Below are 19,911 nucleotides of genomic sequence, written 5' to 3'. Positions count from 1 at the left end.
GAAAGTTAAGGCATTATTGATAAAGGTTAATATTATGTAAAAGGGGGCTTCTATATATGGGGTCCCCAGGGCCATTATACAGTTTGGGTCGGACACAGGAAAGCCGCCATTACTCAAGGTGTGGCCCCGTTATGGTGGGATACTGTGGAGTGGGCATAACTTACTGCATAAAACCTGTGCCACCACGTGGTACACCTACATGACACCGCTACACACCATCCCTTCCACTCAGCCCAATTATAATAAATGCAGCGCTAATCTACCAAGCCTCTCAATTAATCTCCTACATATGAATACACATTATACGTCGTGATTGCATATAATCTGCCCGCACGAAGCCGCAGGGATAGATCCCGAGCAAGTGGAGGAAAACCGTAAAAAACCTCACAGAACAGAGCTGCAGGGTTTATCCGAGACAAAACCTTATTCCAGCAGACACCGGCTGATTAAACGCCTTTCTCTCAGAAGGAGGAAATAAAAGGGAAGCTAATTCATACAAATCCTGCCGAGGGCGCCAGCTGGTAATGTGTGCGCCGGCTGTGGGAGAGGAGAGATGGTATCGCGCTCGTGTCATGGGAGCCAGACGAGCGCGCTGGCATACTGATATAGCGCTTATCACAAGGAGGTCACACGGGTCTGTCCTCGTACATGTGCAGATCATGACTGGAGAGGTATGGGGAATCCATGTGCGAGCCTTGAGACCGCAAAATAATCTCACACATTAACCCTGAGGAGACTGAACATACACCTACATTCCTGCAGATATGGAAGAATCACTCGAAGCATCTCCCAGTGTAAACCAATGACCTGCGCTCCACGAGGGACAACGCACTCAATACTTCTTCTCAAGCAGATTCAATCAATTCCACCATTATAATAAAATTGAGGATACCATTCGACGACCTCATCATGAGAGCCAACTCTTGGGTAACTCATCACTCAGTACCAACCATCTGAGATGTTGGCGTTGGTGACATTTCTCCAATGGGTACAAGTTGGTAATAAAGAGATCCAGTTGGTATGGGAAGTCCTAAAGGCAACACTCAGACAATGATTGTGAGGAAGGAAGGAAGAAAAGTTCATTCTCTATCCATCTATTAGGCAAGTGCACTGCAAGTCAAAGTCCGACCCATAATTGAGCCTTCAAACATCGCCTGGGATCATGGTATATAAGGCTGGAAAAAGACGCAAGTCCATCAAGTCTAACCTTTAAGAATTAGACAAATGTTTTTTCCCCATAACCCGTGATATTTTTGCTCTCCAGAAAGTCATCCAGGCCTCTCATGAACCAGAACTGTGGATGTCATGTACTTAGTGTTCAGCTGAGCCAATTACTAGCCTCATGGGTCATGTCTGAATAATTGGTACGTGACCACCGGGGACCAGCTGCCAAGCGTAGAATGAATATGACGTTATCAAATGTTGCCCTGCAGGTTTTTTTTCCCCGTATATCAGTAAAGCCCTTTAGGCAAACTAGACATATGTCCAAGGAACGAGTGTGTGGACTTATTATCACCTACAAAACAGCTAAAGAAGGTCCCCACTCAACTTTATTGGACGCTGGCCACTAAATCTGCCTATTGTGTGCCTATACATCTGAACACATGGGGTAAGGTTATTTCTTGGTGATTATCCACCAGTGGGAAAAGACATGAAGGGCCAAGGCTCATTTAGAGGTTTCGATTATTTTGGAAACACAGTCAATAGTACTTTCATCACAGAGATGTCTGAATACCCATAGCCGAGTCCATCCGGCTAAGAAGTACCTTTCTTATACTGCTCTAGGAGGTTGTGCTCCTGCCCTATATCATAGAGTCACGGGTATCAGTACACCGGGCAGTGTACATCTTCCGAGGCCTGCCCCGTTTACAGACTCGGATCTGCCTCTGGAATATTATATCAGTGTTTTGTAGCTGCCAAGAAAGATTTAGCGACCTGTGGGTGTCTGGGAGCAGATTTCATTAACTCCACGTCGAACAACAACAAGTTCTTCAATTAGGAATTTATGAAGGTGCCGAAAAATATGCGGCAACATCTAATCAGTAAGTTCATGTTCACCGCGTAGATCCCGACTGGAATTACAGTGTTCACCGGGTGATAACCTGGCACCACAGATGGTGCAGACGTGAAGCATGAGCAGAATTCGGTGAAGATCTCATTTTAGGGTTGTGCAGGATCATTTCAACTTGTCAGTAGGATGGATCTGTATCCAGGAATTCCTAGCGGGGTGATCACTACGTGTCCGGGTGTTAGTTGGATCCTGCTTCACCGTAATATTAAGCCAATCTCAAGAAACGGCGAGTTTGTAGAAAATCCAGCGTAAGAGCACGGCTCAGGAGCTTAGTCATATAGGTGTCTGGACTGGGGCTGCTGAGATATTCTCTTTCATCTAGTATCAATATTACAAGAAGTATCTCCAGGACTCTTCACACAGCAGGACGGCTCTCTCATCGTAGGCTGTGCCAGGAACGTCCTGCATGTCCTGTTGGGCGACTTCAGGTATGTCCTTCGAGACATACGAGACAAATTATTTACTTTATAAGAAGTAGAAATTGCTCACCCAACAGGAGACAATACGTGATAACTGTTTACTCAATATGGACATGATTAATACAAGGCTGATCAGGCAATATGAGAGGACTGCTTGGTCGAAACATCACCGCTGTCGGCTACTTAGAAAACCGATATCTACGGGATGGCCACCCGCTCAATACAAGACTGAACGCTCAACAAGAAATGTCCTCCTGCTCACATAAGTCGTGTGATGGCAAAGCAGCCGTATCACATGCATAATAGGAGAGGGACTGCTCAATATGGGAAGACTACGTGCTCAAAACCAAGACCAACGTATGCGAAATCCACACATCAAATAGGACACCGATTGTGCATTACGAGATAACAAGACGACGACTTGCTCGATACAAGACCAAAGTATACAAGGTGATCAGACCAGGCACTGAAAACGAGATGCCTACTTGTTCCTTACAAGAAAAACCTATATGAGGTAATCGTTCACTCCATCCAAGGGTAAATACTCAACAGGAGATAACCATCTGCTCAATACGAGACTGTGGTATATCAGATGATCCCTCACTCAGTGTAAGACTGATCTTTTAACAGAAGTAGATCACTTTCTCGAACTATCGACACAAACGCATGCGATATCGACCCGTTGTCCGAATCCCGTGGGTGAGGTCTGCTCACTCACCCACGACTGTAGAAAAACACTGCCCGGTAGGTCGACTCATACCATGGACTTGTGTATGAGCCCAAAGAATTACATGGGGACATGAGCTAGCCGTTTAAAACCATGGCTAGCGAAAGCCCAAAAACAATGTTCGTGTTCATGAGACCCGAGTTGGTTGTAGAAAGATTGTTATATATTAAATGCTTGAGATTAGATGACCCCCTGCTCAAGGCCAATGAATACGCGATGCTAGCGCGCTCAGTACAAGACTCATGTGTCGATATGAGATGATCACGGAAATGCTTGGCTAAAGCAAGGTCCCATGCACGTGACCATGTGCCCGAAACGGACCACAAACTCTCCACCATTTGTGTCCTGTTTCCATTGGATGGAGATGGGAGAATGGAGTGCTCCACATCCTTCCGTGCTCGGTCTCCATAAGGCAAGAGATGATGTGCGCACTGCTCTATGACCACGCACAGTAGACTTCTACCGGGGCCCATATACAGAGACCCAAGTCTGGAAGGATTAGAACAGGAGATACAAAAATGTTGACCATATTACAAGCACAAAAGAAGGCGGCGTCTGGCAGATTATAGCTGGATAGCACATGTACGAGCGCCACTTTCAACTGCACTTGCTCGAAATTTTGTGTAATTTTTTTACATTTTTCCCCATCGCGTGAAACCGCTCTCTACAGATGCGTCCATTTACTTCCATCGGCTTTTGCTCGGGAACACAGGACATAATTTGCATGACTTATAGGTGAAAGATGCTGCAATTACTGCGGGTGTGAGAGAAACGGCGCATGGAGATTTATATTACGGACAGCGATTAGGATGGATGAGCTCGGATAATTGCAGATCTATATAAAAAGAGAATGTAACAGATGAGCGGGGTGATGCCCAACAACAATAGCACATGCCGTAGAGGGGAAGGCGGAAGCGCTGTCATAGGGAGCAAAACTGATGGGCGTGGAAACTAAAATTGGACTAGTAATTACAAAACAATTACGGTAAACCTGTCCTAAAATTATATAATGGTGGGGGGGGGGGGGTCTGCTTAAAAGGGCCACCAACATGATTCAATTGTGTATGTACAATTTCTGGAGATAGAGGACTAAAGGCTGTGGTCATGGGGATATCTTTTTTTTAAGTGTATATATGCAAATACGTTTCTCCCCAGGATGAAAGACATTTGCATACCATTTTTTCCATTCAAGCCTCCCAACGTAAGCTGGATCAGTACAAGCAAAACTAGTAGTCCCTCTTTAAATTGAGTAATTCACTAGAGCCAACCTCTCTAAATGCATTGTCCACAGTCCTGCTCCTACTATATTCCAGGGTGCACTCCTTTGCAAGATCCTACAACACAGCCCCTCCCCTATGCCCTAAGCAAGGGAAGTAGCAGGTTTGTGGTTAGATATAACAGAGGGGAAGGGTCGTGCAGCAGTTCAGTGATCTCACACAGGAGTGCACCAAATTCAGCTACCTGGAATAGAAATGCATTTTTACACAGTTCTGCTGCTACTAACAAGACACTGAAATATGATTACACCTTGCACTGGCTGAAGATTTGTATGGATAAAACAGCTGGTAGACTCCCTTTAAGGGCTCTTTCAGACGGGCATTTTTTGAGGTCCCTATGCTATCCGTTATTTTTTGCAGATGGCATACGGAAAACGGATGTGGAAACAATATGAACACGATCACATGTCTGCATTTTTCGCGGATGCGCAGAGGACACACCCAACTGAATGATCCCAAACTGATGTTTGGGCTCCTTGTACAGGGTATATGACTGCTCTGTGCTGGCGATATAACGTCTATATAACAATAAGGTAGAACACAGAATTTTAGGCCAAAGGATCTTCCACTAGACATAAGGCGGACGTAGAGCGTAGATTTTCTGGTTGTAAGAAGACTTTGAGATGCTCAGTTGCTTTCTCTCTATTGAACGGTGGGGGGTCCCGATACTGTAAGCAGAGGCCGAGACACAATCGCCTTATAGCGCTCAGTACAGACTCCGCTCCCGTGCTCCGTCTGTAGCACATCGTAGAAATCCTTCCCGAATACCGTCTCCAGAGAACGCGCTTGGCGTCCGCCGTCTTCATGGATTAATGTAACCTCCAGCCCGTTTTCAAGGTTAAACATCTCAGACGTCCTAAGCGAAGTGATTGGGAGATACAAAAGCGTCGGCGTCGCTTACAATTTACTCCCTTTCCAATTCAGAACGAAACAGCGCGCAATCCAATACCGTAAAGAAGAGAGTAAGTGCTGGGCAATCAGAAGCAGCACGCAGGAGTCCCAGGGAGCAGCGTCGTATCGACAAGATGGTTACGGGAGGAGAATTTATGTCCAATGTGGGGGTGGGGGACGGCAAGGGGGTGTTATTCAGGCAAAGAAATCTAAAAGATGATAATAAAGGGATACACAAGTATGAGAGTTATACGACAGGGGCGAGGCACTGGAACCATAAACAACCAACATCTATGTGGAGAGGTCCCTGGACCATAAACAGTACTGTAAAGAGGACTTATCCGAGACAGTAGACAGTACTAGCTATTGTATATGGAGAGCTCTGAAATCATATCTTAGTGTATGTTATTAGAAGCAGCAGGACTGCGATTTATATTCCTGGATTGTAGCTGGACTTGCAGCACCGGAGGCATGTCCTAACACTGCTGTGCAATTTATTTACTCACTTGCACTGAGCTGCTCCACAGCTCATCCCTTTCGAGCAATAGGTAGGCAACAGCTCAATATACAGACCTAAGAGCACAGCAGGGTGAGGACCTGCCCCTAAAGCACTTGAAAAAAAACCTCCTGGAATAGGAATCCCACCACTGTCTGCGCTGCATCTGTAGATGTGTAACATCCAGAGTTTATGAGACACCACATCCAAGATGAGATTCGGGATTAAATTGATCGTCTGGAAGATTGTCTGTTGGCTCCATAGAGATGATTGGAGCAGAACGGAAGCGCGGCCGTCTGCTCCATTCATCTTGGGGAGCGATGAGGGGTCCGAAAAAGGTACCTCAGACCCCATCGAATCCTTTGTTCTCTTGATTGGTGGGGGTCTCATCACTAAGAACCCCACCGATCGGCAAGTTAGGCCCCTATCCCATGGATATGGCTTAACTTGTTCGGTGGTTAAACCCCTTTAAATCATTAACTAAACATTTTAAAATTGGCAGCAGCCAACTCCAAAACTTCAGTGGTCCTCCGGTAGTCTGTGCAGAAATCCCATGAGCAGCCAATCACTGGTCACTGTAGTAACACATCATACTAACTGGTATAATGACTGCCCGCAGTGGTTACACATTGTAACTGCACTCCTGGATTCATAATAAATAATAATAATTCTTTATTTACCGTATATAGTTCTATCGATTTTATTAAACCAAATGATAATTGATTACTATATATAAATAATAAAAAAAATAAAAAAAATCAACAAAAAGAAATCACTCCTGGAATTAAAGGGGATGTCCACTTATACAACCAATATCAATTACCTTATATACTCGAGTATAAGCCTAGTTTTTCAGCACAAAAAATGTGCTGAAAAACCCAAACTCGGCTTATACTCGAGTCAAAAAAATAAATACCCCTGCATATCTTCTGTGCGATCTGTCCGCCAGTTGCAGCAGGCTATATACACTGGGGCAGGGGGGGCTGGCTGGCTATATACACTGGGGCAGGGTCTGGCAGGCTATATACACTGGGGCAGGGGGGGCTGGCTGGCTATATACACTGGGGCAGGGGCTGGCAGGCTATATACACTGGGGCAGGGACTGGCAGGCTATATACACTGGGGCAGGGACTGGCAGGCTATATACACTGGGGCAGGGACTGGCAGGCTATATACACTGGGGCAGGGACTGGCAGGCTATATACACTGGGGCAGGGTCTGGCAGGCTATATACACTGGGGCAGGGACTGGCAGGCTATATACACTGGGGCAGGGTCTGGCAGGCTATATACACTGGGGCAGGGTCTGGCAGGCTATATACACTGGGGCAGGGTCTGGCAGGCTATATACACTGGGGCAGGGTCTGGCAGGCTATATACACTGGGGCAGGGTCTGGCAGGCTATATACACTGGGGCAGGGTCTGGCAGGCTATATACACTGGGGCAGGGTCTGGCAGGCTATATACACTGGGGCAGGGTCTGGCAGGCTATATACACTGGGGCAGGGTCTGGCAGGCTATATACACTGGGGCAGGGTCTGGCGGGCTATATACACTGGGGCAGGGTCTGGCGGGCTATATACACTGGGGCAGGGTCTGGCGGGCTATATACACTGGGGCAGGGTCTGGCGGGCTATATACACTGGGGCAGGGTCTGGCGGGCTATATACACTGGGGCAGGGTCTGGCGGGCTATATACACTGGGGCAGGGTCTGGCGGGCTATATACACTGGGGCAGTGGCTGGCAGGCTATATACACTGGGGCAGGGTCTGGGAGGCTATGTACACTGGGGCAGGGTCTGGCAGGCTACATACACTGGGGCAGGGTCTGGCAGGCTACATACACTGGGGCAGGGTCTGGCGGGCTACATACACTGGGGCAGGGTCTGGCAGGCTACATACACTGGGGCAGGGTCTGGCAGGCTATATACACTGGGGCAGTGGCTGGCAGGCTATATACACTGGGGCAGGGTCTGGCAGGCTATATACACTGGGGCAGGGTCTGGCAGGCTATATACACTGGGGCAGGGGCTGGGAGGCTATATACACTGGGGCAGGGTCTGGCAGGCTATATACACTGGGGCAGGGTCTGGCAGGCTATATACACTGGGGCAGGGTCTGGCAGGCTATATACACTGGGGCAGGGTCTGGCAGGCTACATACACTGGGGCAGGGTCTGGCGGGCTACATACACTGGGGCAGGGTCTGGCAGGCTACATACACTGGGGCAGGGTCTGGCAGGCTATATACACTGGGGCAGTGGCTGGCAGGCTATATACACTGGGGCAGGGTCTGGCAGGCTATATACACTGGGGCAGGGTCTGGCAGGCTATATACACTGGGGCAGGGGCTGGCAGGCTATATACACTGGGGCAGGGGCTGGCAGGCTATATACACTGGGGCAGGGTCTGGCAGGCTATATACACTGGGGCAGGGTCTGGCTGGCTACATACACTGGGGCAGGGTCTGGCTGGCTATATACACTGGGGCAGGGTCTGGCTGGCTATATACACTGGGGCAGGGTCTGGCTGGCTATATACTGGGGAGGCTGTGACCAATGCATTTCCCACCCTCGGCTTATACTCGAGTCAATAGCTTTCCCTGTATTTTGTGTTAAGATTAGGGGCCTCGGCTTATACTCGGGTCGGCTTATACTCGAGTATATACGGTATTTGCTGAAAGCAAAAGCTATCCAATTTTCCAATATATCAATTCACCACAGTTGTCTAGATCTCTGCTTGCTGTCCTGCTATAGAAAGCTTCCATGTTCACTTCCGGTGGATAGATAGGCTTGTGATGGAGACACAGGTGCACGAGCTGTTAGGGTGCGTTCACATGTTACAGTTTTTTTCAGATGCAGTTTTCAAAGCCAAAAGCAGGGCCGGCGTTTGGGGGCGGCACACTGGGCATCTGCCCAGTGCCCCCTGCATGTGCGATTTTGGTGGCAGAGGATGCATTGCCCTATATCTACCTCCTATCTATTATCCATCCATCAATCGATCTTCTATGTCTTATATCTATCATCTATCTATAAATAATTGACTTTATATTTATGCATCTATAAATCTTTATCATCTTTCATATTATTCTTCAATCATCCATCTCCCTATCATTTGTCTATCATCTCCTATAAAATTCTCCTACAGCCCTATATTACAGATACTTACCATACTACTCGGTGTAACTACAAAAAGTGTTATTATTCTGCAGGGGTATAGGAGCTGACTGTGACTGTTCATAAATAGATTTATTTTGGGGCCCCGTTTTTAGTTTTGCCCAGGGCCCAACTTTGTCTTAAACCGACACTGGGTGGGGATCATAATGGGTGAGAACATATCAATAAGAGAAGCCGCTCTTTCGTTCCACTCCTGGTTTGGACCTTGAAAACTAAAGAATAGTTGTGAAAATGGGAGAATTAAATTGATATTTTCAAGTCAACTTCTATGATGAGTCATCCCCGTCCTTCTCTCTATGTTCTAGATGTTTAATGTTTCAGAAAACCTGTCCTGCCGATATGTCCCAGACAAGTTCTCCTTCCATCAGTCAAAATGATCCTTTCACGTAATACACAGACGCAAGAATATCAGTCTACACGGATAAGAACCAATGATGGCCGGTGGCTACCATGAAGCTACTGCCCGTTCTTTAGTTGTAGTGTATAGAACAATGACGAGGTGAAGTCCTTTAAATCAAGCCCCCATCCAAAATCCCCAAGAAGCCGTCAAGCGTCCTGACCCTCAATGTCACCACTGGTCTAACAGCAGCCAACTACAACCTGGTACTCCCCACCCCGCTTAGGCCCCCCATAGATGTAGTCCCAGGACACACTAGGGGTTGTAGTCCCTCTTCTCTGATGGTTTTCTCTATAGATTGAGCCTGTGTGACCCCCACCTCGGAATAATTGCGTTGATGACTAAGCCGCCGCTTCGCCTCAGTTATTTATTTGCGGTAATCCCCTTGTGGTCTGGTATTCCAAACACAGGAAATACCCGGATAGTGAGGCGCTTCCTGTTATTTATTACATGATCCTCATCCATATATGACAACAAACTAACACAAGCTCCTTAACAGAAAATTCCGGGACACATTCTAGCCATGTGCGTCAGCGATGTCATCAGTGACATCATAAACCTTGTAATACAAAGATACGGCAACCTCATATACACATCACTGATGTCCCACACCTTACAATATAGACAGATATCCCCCAGAGATTCCGGGCACACAGCGGCGCCGCCGGACGGAGATTCCGGGCACACAGCGGCGCCACCGGACGGAGATTCCGGGCACACAGCGGCGCCACCGGACGGAGATCCCGGGCACACAGCGGCGTCACCGGACGGAGATTCCGGGCACACAGCGGCGCCACCGGACGGAGATTTCCGGGCACACAGCGGCGTCACCGGACGGAGATCCCGGGCACACAGCAGCGTCACCGGACGGAGATCCCGGGCACACAGCGGCGTCACCGGACGGAGATCCCAGGCACACAGTGGCGTCACCGGACGGAGATCCCAGGCACACAGTGGCATCAGGCAGGTGTTCCGGCACGCAGCGGCGTCGCCGGACGGAGATTCCGGCACACAGCGGCGTCACCGGACAGGTGTTCCGGCACACAGCGGCGTCACCGGACGGAGATCCCAGGCACACAGTGGCATCAGGCAGGTGTTCCGGCACACAGCGGCGTCACCGGACGGAGATCCCGGGCACACAGCGGCGTCACCGGACGGAGATTCCGGCACACAGCGGCGTCACCGGACAGGTATAAGGCATAACATGTCTCGAGCCCACCAGTTACTAGCACTGACAGACGACAGCGTAATAACAAACACAGAAGAAACATGCAGCAAAGCCCAGTGTGGCTGATAAACTAGGAAGTGGTGATAAAAACACAACTTAATGGTTAATTTAATGACAAAAACAAAACAATTACTGAAAATTGATTTCACTAACAGCGGATTAACGCTCCCTCCACCACACGGTGTACTGCAGAGCTGATAGCCTGGCACAGAGGAGAGGTACACACAACGCCAGGGAGGAGATGGCGCTGCCTCGGGGCACAGGGTATAACACAGCAAGTCTCCTCGAAAAAATTGTGTCCCATTTCGGACACTTTGGTCGGTCAGGTTTCTGGTGGGGTCTTATATAAGATCTGAGGCAAGACTGAACGGCGGCATATTGGACGTCTCACATAGGAATAGCTTTAGGTTGTGCGGACGTCGGAGAGTGTCGCCGATTCCATCAGATTTCAGGAGGTGACATCCCGGGTCACACACGATCACCAAGAACCACTCATTTTTATACAATCTGCAGAATCAATTAGATTTTTTTTTTTACTCCGTCGTTGGCGGACGACTTCTCTTTGATCACTTCTTGCCGTCTGTGGCCATGGACGGAAAATAGACGGTGCAAACTTATGGTCACAATGGAGAAAGCGGAGGCCTGTCACACTGCGACGTAGTGTCAGATCATAGTATTATACAGTGATGCTATTACGGGTTCCTCCTGTTGGGAGGAACAAAACAGTTGATTTGTTGTTTTTTTTTGCCCCCACACATAGCCAAGTCACATGACCCCTTTTAGTGTATAGTCAGTGTCAACCGGTAGCCAATAGCCACAGTGCCAACGGTAGCCAATAGCCACAGCCACATACTTTAGTATGTGCAGCTATAGTGTTTTATTGACCTGACAGGTCCTCTGTAAGGCCCAGTTCTCATCCACGTTCTGGTTTCCGCGTTGTGGTTTCTATTTAAAGATGGATGAAAAGTATCTGTTTTTTTTAAACAGATCAGTTAAAAAGTATCCATAAAAAAACTTTGCTATGAATGTATTGTGGTATTGGTTAAAATTAAATCTACCAACAAAATCCATCATGATAAACCAGGGGCACTTATAGATCCAGGCACCGTGACTGTGATATCTTCTTATGTTTGTTATCCATGGCCTCATTCCTTCCAAAATCAACCTTTACAATTATGCTAATAAGCTAGAAGGGCTCCCGACAATGTTACCAGAGAACCTTTGTGCTGCAGCTTCACAGGCTGTTACACTGTTCAAGAGCACTCCCCCTTTCCCACTGTGCGCTGAAACGTCCTGTGCTGCAGTGAGATTACATCAGGCAGAGGGAGGGGGAAGTGCTGAGAGAGCAGAGATGGGGAGACTTTGTAACATCCTGTGAAGCTACAGCACAGAGGGGCTCTGGTAACGGATCTCAGTATCATTGTGGCTCATTAACATTGCTTTTAGAAGGCAGGAGGACAATGGATAACATATACAAGAAGATACCACAGTCACGGTGCCTGGATCGAGGGGTAAGTGTCCCTGGTTTATCAGGATTGTGATGGTAGGGCGGTAGTTTCATTCCTAGAGCGAAGCGACGGTTTTTGTATTCCCAGCGGCATCCTAGTCATGTCAGATTTACAAATCCGATTTCTACAGCTCTCAGCACGCGGGTAAAAAACACGACCCCACCAGGATGACATCTTGGTGCCCCCATGGGTAGGTCTCATGCTCTCGGATGGCAGTAGCGCATGCTGCGATTTTTCTCGTATAGATCGAATCAACGCAAAGTGTAATACATCCGACATGTGCATAGAATAATAGGTGATAAATGAGTCAGAGTTCTGTCCGGGAAGGATTCGGACTCGTTCACTCGCACAATAAAACCCGCTAGTGGGCGAGGGAACTAAGGCCAGCGACATATGAGCGAGTCTGGTCCAGCACACTCAGTCCATGGGGGGAGATTTCTCATCAAGTTTCTGAGGTAAAACTGTTCTGGTTGTCCATGGAAACCAATCAGGGCGCAGCTATAATTTTATAAACAGCTGTGGGAAAATGAAAGCTGAGCTCTGATTGGTTGCCATAGGCAACTAGAACAGTTCAGCTCTAAGAGACCTATGATAAATCTTCCCCATGGCCATGTGTCTGCTAGATTTACCGGACCTCTGAGCGGACAGGTTCTAAGTTTGGTCCAGTAAATCCAGCGCAGTTGTCGGAACTAAATGGTTCATGTAGTTACTGGCCTTAGACACCAGTTCACATCTCATCCAGGAGAGGAGACTAAACCGAGATAAGGAATAATGGAATAATAAAAAGATTTGCATCTTTTCCATTTGTTTTGACGCGCCTGGATTTTAGCAAGGAAAGTCTTCGATAAGTAGACATTGCGTGCCTTAAAGGGGTTCTCCAGTCATAACAAGTTAGGCCCTATCCACTAGATTGGGTCTAACTTGCTGATCGGTGGGGGTGTCAGTGATTAACCCCCCACTCAAGAATGCTCCAGAAGAAGAGAGCCAGTTGCGCATGCGCAGGCTGCTCCATCTCTACGACACTTACGGAGATAGATGAGCGCCGTACTCAGAAATATTCGCCAGCGCCATACAGCAGCCGGCACATGCACAACTGCTCTAATCCCCAGGACCACAACAGGGGTATAAAAGGACCCTGTGAGTAAGACCTAACTTGCTGACTGGAGAACTCCTTAAAAGTAGCTAGTCACAATGTGGATATTCATGCCGGAAGTCAAACTGCGCTAAAATCAAGTTTTTTTTATGTCCATGGTTGACCAAATTAAAAAAATCTGCAGTTGAAAAATCAATAAAAAGTAATATATAAAAATAAAAAAAAAAAAATCTTGGGAAATCTGGAAATACGTTTTTCCAGGAAAACATTGCCTCTTAGCTACCTTGTAAGGCAGCCCCCTTAACATCAAGGTATGACTTTTCCAAAAGCCTAATGACTTGATGCAGGATAAATGTCAAACTAGTAGATCTATTTCATAAAAAACAGACTCCTTAAAAAAAATGCCAATCTATATATTTAAATAAAAATCTGTGACCTTTACATGATGTTCCTCAATCTCATTGTAAGGGAACCCATTGCCCGGTTTTACCCCCTTAAAATACAGTCCCCTCGGGAACGGGATGAAATGTCCCTCTTTTATGTAGAATCTCAATCGTTAACCTAGGAAAAATCTCCTGCAAAGTCAGGCAAAGATGACTCTTCTCATCCCATTTTCACATGAGATGAGTCAAGTTAAGTGGTTGGAAGAGCAGTGTCCCATCAGACACCCCTATCTTTGGTTCTATAACACCTACAAACAAGCTTTCATATTAAAGATAAGATTCTTATCTTTCAGAGCACATCGGACGTATGCTTCTGCGAGCTACAGAACTGCCCATACCGGCAGCTAAACATTAGGTGTGATCTAGATCTGGATGTCTCTAGCGGCTTGTATCTCTGTTTCTGTAGCACACAAAGCCATAAGCCTTATATGAAAGATAAGATCATTATCTTTAAAATGATACAAAAAGCTCATTTCTAGGTGCTATAGAACAGGCATCTGAAGTGTGCACTACTCCTGCCACCACTAAACTTGACTCGTCTTACCTGAAAATGAGATAAGAAGAGTCATATTTGCAGGAGATTTTTTTTTTTTATATATAGGTAAACGGGTGAGATTTCATATAAAAGAGGGAATTCTAGTTAGGATATTTCACACCCTACCTGAAGGGCAGTGGGCAGGGGTAGTGGGGTAAAACCCGGTGACAGGTTCCCTTTAAGGGGGAAATGTATTATTCAGCAGTATTTTCTGTACGTAAACACGTACGTTTACCTGCAACATAATAAGCAGAGAGATCCTTCCAAATATTCCCGAGTCTTTCCCTGATTTTATTCCTCCAGGAAATTTGACCATAGAACGGAACCATTCCTATCATAATACCGGTCCCTTCCGGAACCCACAAACACTAACTTGACCCAAAAAGTTAACCACCTGCTATAAAGAGAAGATTAGCGCATGCAGTGACCACGTACCGGTGTTTATGGCTTGCGTGGCTGTTGCTGGTGGTCCCGTGGAAAGAGGACGGCCAGGACATTCTGGATTTTCTTAGTCCGGGGCGGTCGCTTGTGTCCATGGCATCGGCTCTTTCCATTTGCCGGTGCGGGTGGCGATCCGTGTCCGAGTAACCCCGATGTTTTATTCTGATGGGTGTCCGTGGTTGCCTCCATAGGTGCTGCGGAGGCTTTAAAGTGGCCTGTCCCTCCCGTGGAACGGGAAGCGACAGCGAGAGACTTTTTTTCGCGCAGGATGGTACTTCCATCATTGTGGAAGGGAAAAGAAAAACAATAAAATACCAAAAAAATAAAAATAAAATATATCTGGAAAAAACTAAAAATCAGTAACAAATCATCTGCGACATTCAAAAAAATAAAGTATTTATCCGAGCGCTCGCCGCGTCCCCCACCCCGTCGATCATCTGTATAAAAACAAAGGCAAATCAAGAGTTAATTGGCTTCGTCGAGTCCCGAAAACATATAAAACGAAATATATATATATCTACAGATATAAAAATAAATGAGGAGAAAAAAGAAAAAAAAAAAGAACTTTCGAGGCAAAAAAAAAAGAGAAAAATCTAGAAAAATAAAGGCAGGTTCGTGATTATTGAGAAGAAGCGATTAGCAATACGAGATCTATAGGGGAGGGGGGGGGGAATCGTAGGGAACGCACGCGGCTCGCTCCTTACGGGATGGCTGTCTATTTTTAGAAGGAGAAGCAGCTGAAATATTCTTAAAGCGATGGAAATCTTCGATAATTGAGGCGTCTATTTATCCCGTACACCAATCCGTCCGTCTCCATAGCTTTATTTAGACATCGACGACGACAGGATTGGTAGCGATGACCGAGTCTTGTCTTCTCCTCCGGAGATTATTGCTTGGGTTATTGCCTGGAATGACAAGGTGGTGGTGCCCGGGTATTATTGCACAGACGGGGTGTAGGGTGGCATCAGTCTGATATTGGGGGCTCATATAGTGCAAAGAGGAGCAATCACAGGGGTTCAGGGTGGTCCCATCATGTCCTGATGCCACGCACCATAGCAATGCCAGCTCCTGGGCACATCACAGGTGCAGTGTCGGTGCAGTAGCATCTGTCACTCACATCCCCCCCTCCCTCTATCCCACCAGGGCTTGATTTTTAGATCTTGCAAGTGTGTTGCAAAAAAAGAAATCCGTGTTATGTGAGAGATGCTGTCACTGCTCTTCCCATATGGTGTCAGGAATCATTCCAGCAGGGAAACTCTCTGTCCGGAGTGCCGAGCCGTTACCGCTGCGTTTTCTGCACCTGTCTCCGGCTCTTCTTCATGAGTGCACACACAAGTCGGGATGTTCTGGCTCGGAGGCGTCATTAGGTAGACAGGGCGCATCGTCCATCCTGCTCTTAGCCGGGTGTGACAGCTCTTCAGCGGGATTCCCGTGGCTGACGAGCCGGAGCGGCGCACTCCCCCTCTGCTCTGAGCCCAGACTACTGGGCGACTGACAGAACTCTGCCAGGTGTCTCCCGCCTCCCCTCAGCCGCTGCCGTGACGTCACACAAAAGGCGGTGACATAGCGCGCGGACTCCGCCTCCGCCCGTCTACTCTTGCAGGAGACAGCGGAATGCCACCAATAGGAGAGGAGAATGACCCTACACCACGCCCCATAGGAAGCCACGTGGGGTGGATGTGAAGTATGAAACATTTTAGTATCTTTAAAAAGTTTGTCATTTTTTTTTTAAATTTTTGCTATTTTTTGCTAAAATCCAAATAATAAGAAAATTTCAGCCTTGTGCCCAGGGATCTAACTACAGAGGTAGCAGCCATAGCAGCTGATATGAGGCCTGCAGTGTCAGGGGGCCCCGTCATCCGACCTGACACCTGAAGAATGGAGGATGTGCACCATTATATACATATGATGCTGCACATTGTACAGGATAGTATGTATATAACATATTTGTCATGTATATATGCTGTATATGTGTGTATCTGTGATGTGTATATGCTGTATGTATGTATATGGCACTGTATGTGTGTGTATATGCTCTATTTGTGTGTACGAGTGTATAAATGTGTATGTGAGTGAAGAAGTGTATGTTTATGTGTATCAGTATATAAATGTGTGTGTGTATATGAGTGTAATATATAGCAGAAGTCTGATACGGGGACCTGCCTCTCCTAGTTACTCCCCTGCTTGTGCCTGCAGATAGGACCTTATGCACAATCTGCTCAGCTCTTCCTGCTCTGTAACATGATGCCTGCAGATAGGATACTATGTACAATCTGCTCAGCTCTTCCTGCTCTATAACATGCTGCCTGCAGATTGTACATAGTGTCCTATCTGCTCAGCTACTCCTGCTCTATAACTTGCTGCCTGCAGATAAGACACTGGGGCAGATTTACTTACCCGATCCATTCGCGATCCAGCGACGCGTTCTCTGCGGTGGATTCGGGTCTTCCGGCGATTCACTAAGAGTGAAGACACATGTGGCGTTTTTAGGCCATTTTTAGTAAGTGCACTTTCAGATTGTAAAAAACGATCTGAAATCGGAAATATACGGGTAACACGTCGGGAAAACGCGATTCGGCCCTTAGTAAATGACCCCTACTGTGTACCATCTGGTCTATAACATGCTGCCTGCAGATACAGTCACACAGTACACTAATAATACAGTCACACAATGCACTAATATTACAGTCACACAGTACACTAATAATACAGTCACACGGTACACTAATAATACAGTCACACAGTGCACTAATATTACAGTTACACAGTACACTAATAATACAGTCACACAGTACACTAATAATACAGTCACACGGTACACTAATAATACAGTCACACAATGCACTAATAATACAGTCACACAGTGCACTAATAATACAGTCACACGGTACACTAATAATACAGTCACACAATGCACTAATATTACAGTTACACAGTACACTAATAATACAGTCACACAATGCACTAATATTACAGTCACACAGTGCACTAATAATACAGTCACACAGTGCACTAATAATACAGTCACACGGTACACTAATAATACAGTCACACAATGCACTAATACAGTGATGGCGAACCTTTTAGATACAGAGTGCCCATACTACAACCAAAACCCACTTTTATGTCTCAAAGTGCCAACATGACAATTTAAGCAGTAACCTATTGATCTCTGCTGTATCACAAGTTTCAATCATATTAGCGTCCTGAGGACAACAATACAATAGAAAGCAGGAGACATTTGGATTGTGGCCTCCCTTCAGGGTTCCCTGAAGAGGAAGAAACAGGGGACCCAAAGCAGGAGCTCCAATGATAATCCATCCTTCTCGCTCCTTTTGTAGTCCTGGTAGCCAAGTAGGTGTCACTTTAAAATAGCACTGAGCGTGGCACGCCGTGGGCTGTCTTGGACTGCAGGAGGAAGCCTTGAGTCCTATCTGGTAAATTCTGTGCTGGGTGCCCACAGAAAGGGCTCCGAGTGCCACCTCTGGCACCCGTGCCATAGGTTCGCCATCACTGCACTAATATTACAGTCACACAGTACACTAATAATACAGTCACACAGTGCACTAATAATACAGTCACACTGCACTAATATTACAGTCACACAGTGCACTAATAATACAGTCACACAGTGCACTAATAATACAGTCACACGGTACACTAATAATACAGTCACACAATGCACTAATATTACAGTCACACAGTACACTAATAATACAGTCACACAGTGTACTAATAATACAGTCACACAGTACACTAATAATACAGTCACACAGTACACTAATAATACAGTCACACGGTACACTAATAATACAGACACACAGTGCACTAATAATACAGTCACACAGTACACTAATAATACAGTCACACAATGCACTAATAATACAGTCACACAATGCACTAATAATACAGTCACACAGTACACTAATAATAAAGTAACATAGTACACTAATAATTCACTCACACAGTACACTAATAATACAGTCACACAGTGCACTAATAATACAGCCACACAGTGCACTAATAATACAGTCACATAGTACACTAATAATACAGTCACACAGTGCACTAATAATACAGCCACACAGTGCACTAATAATACAGACACACAGTGCACTAATAATACAGCCACACAGTGCACTAATAATACAGACACACAGTACACTAATAATACAGTCACACAGTGCACTAATAATACAGTCACACAGTACACTAATAATACAGTCACCCAGTACACTAATAATACAGACACACAGTACACTAAAAATACAGTCACACAGTACACTAATAATACAGTCACACAGTGCACTAATAATACAGCCACACAGTACACTAATAATACAGTCACACAGTACACTAATAATACAGACACACAGTACACTAATAATACAGTCACACAGTACACTTATAATACAGTCACACAGTGCACTAGTAATACAGTCACACAGTTCACTAATAATACAGTCACACAGTACACTAATAATACAGTCACCCAGGGCACTAATAATACAGTCACACAGTGCACTAATAATACAGCCACACAGTGCACTAATAATACAGTCACATAGTACACTAATAATACAGTCACACAGTGCACTAATAATACAGCCACACAGTGCACTAATAATACAGACACACAGTGCACTAATAATACAGCCACACAGTGCACTAATAATACAGACACACAGTACACTAATAATACAGTCACACAGTGCACTAATAATACAGTCACACAGTACACTAATAATACAGTCACCCAGTACACTAATAATACAGACACACAGTACACTAAAAATACAGTCACACAGTACACTAATAATACAGTCACACAGTGCACTAATAATACAGTCACACAGTGCACTAATAAAACAGTCACACTGCACTAATAATACAGTCACACAGTACACTGATAATACAGTCACACAGTGCACTAATAAAACAGTCACACGGTACACTCATAATACAGTCACACAGTACACTTATAATACAGTCACACAGTGCACTAGTAATACAGTCACACAGTTCACTAATAATACAGTCACACAGTACACTAATAATACAGTCACCCAGGGCACTAATAATACAGTCACACAGTGCACTAATAATACAGTCACACAGTACACTGATAATACAGTCACACAGTACACTAATAATACAGTCACACTGCACTAATAATACAGTCACACAGTGCACTAATAAAACAGTCACACG

General features: G+C 45.9%; 1 protein-coding gene across 4 annotated transcripts in view; it reads right to left on the bottom strand.

Moving 5' to 3' along the window:
- PDE4A (phosphodiesterase 4A) overlaps positions 1-19,911 on the bottom strand; it is an 873,456-nt gene that overhangs the window by 195,113 nt on the left and 658,432 nt on the right. The window contains exon 1 of one of the 4 annotated variants that reach the window (XM_072149485.1): positions 14,695-16,200. The exons of the other annotated variants lie outside the window; for them this stretch is intronic. Coding sequence (XP_072005586.1) covers positions 14,695-14,984 — 290 coding nt within the window. The 5' untranslated portion in view covers positions 14,985-16,200. Of the gene's footprint in view, positions 1-14,694; positions 16,201-19,911 lie in introns of those variants that run through there. 4 annotated transcript variants of the gene reach the window in all.

This window comes from Engystomops pustulosus, chromosome 4, assembly GCF_040894005.1.
Source record: "Engystomops pustulosus chromosome 4, aEngPut4.maternal, whole genome shotgun sequence".
In the NCBI taxonomy this organism is placed as follows: Eukaryota; Metazoa; Chordata; class Amphibia; order Anura; family Leptodactylidae; genus Engystomops; species Engystomops pustulosus.
Note: the sequence above shows the minus strand (reverse complement) of the source record. Positions and strands in the feature narration are given on the sequence as shown.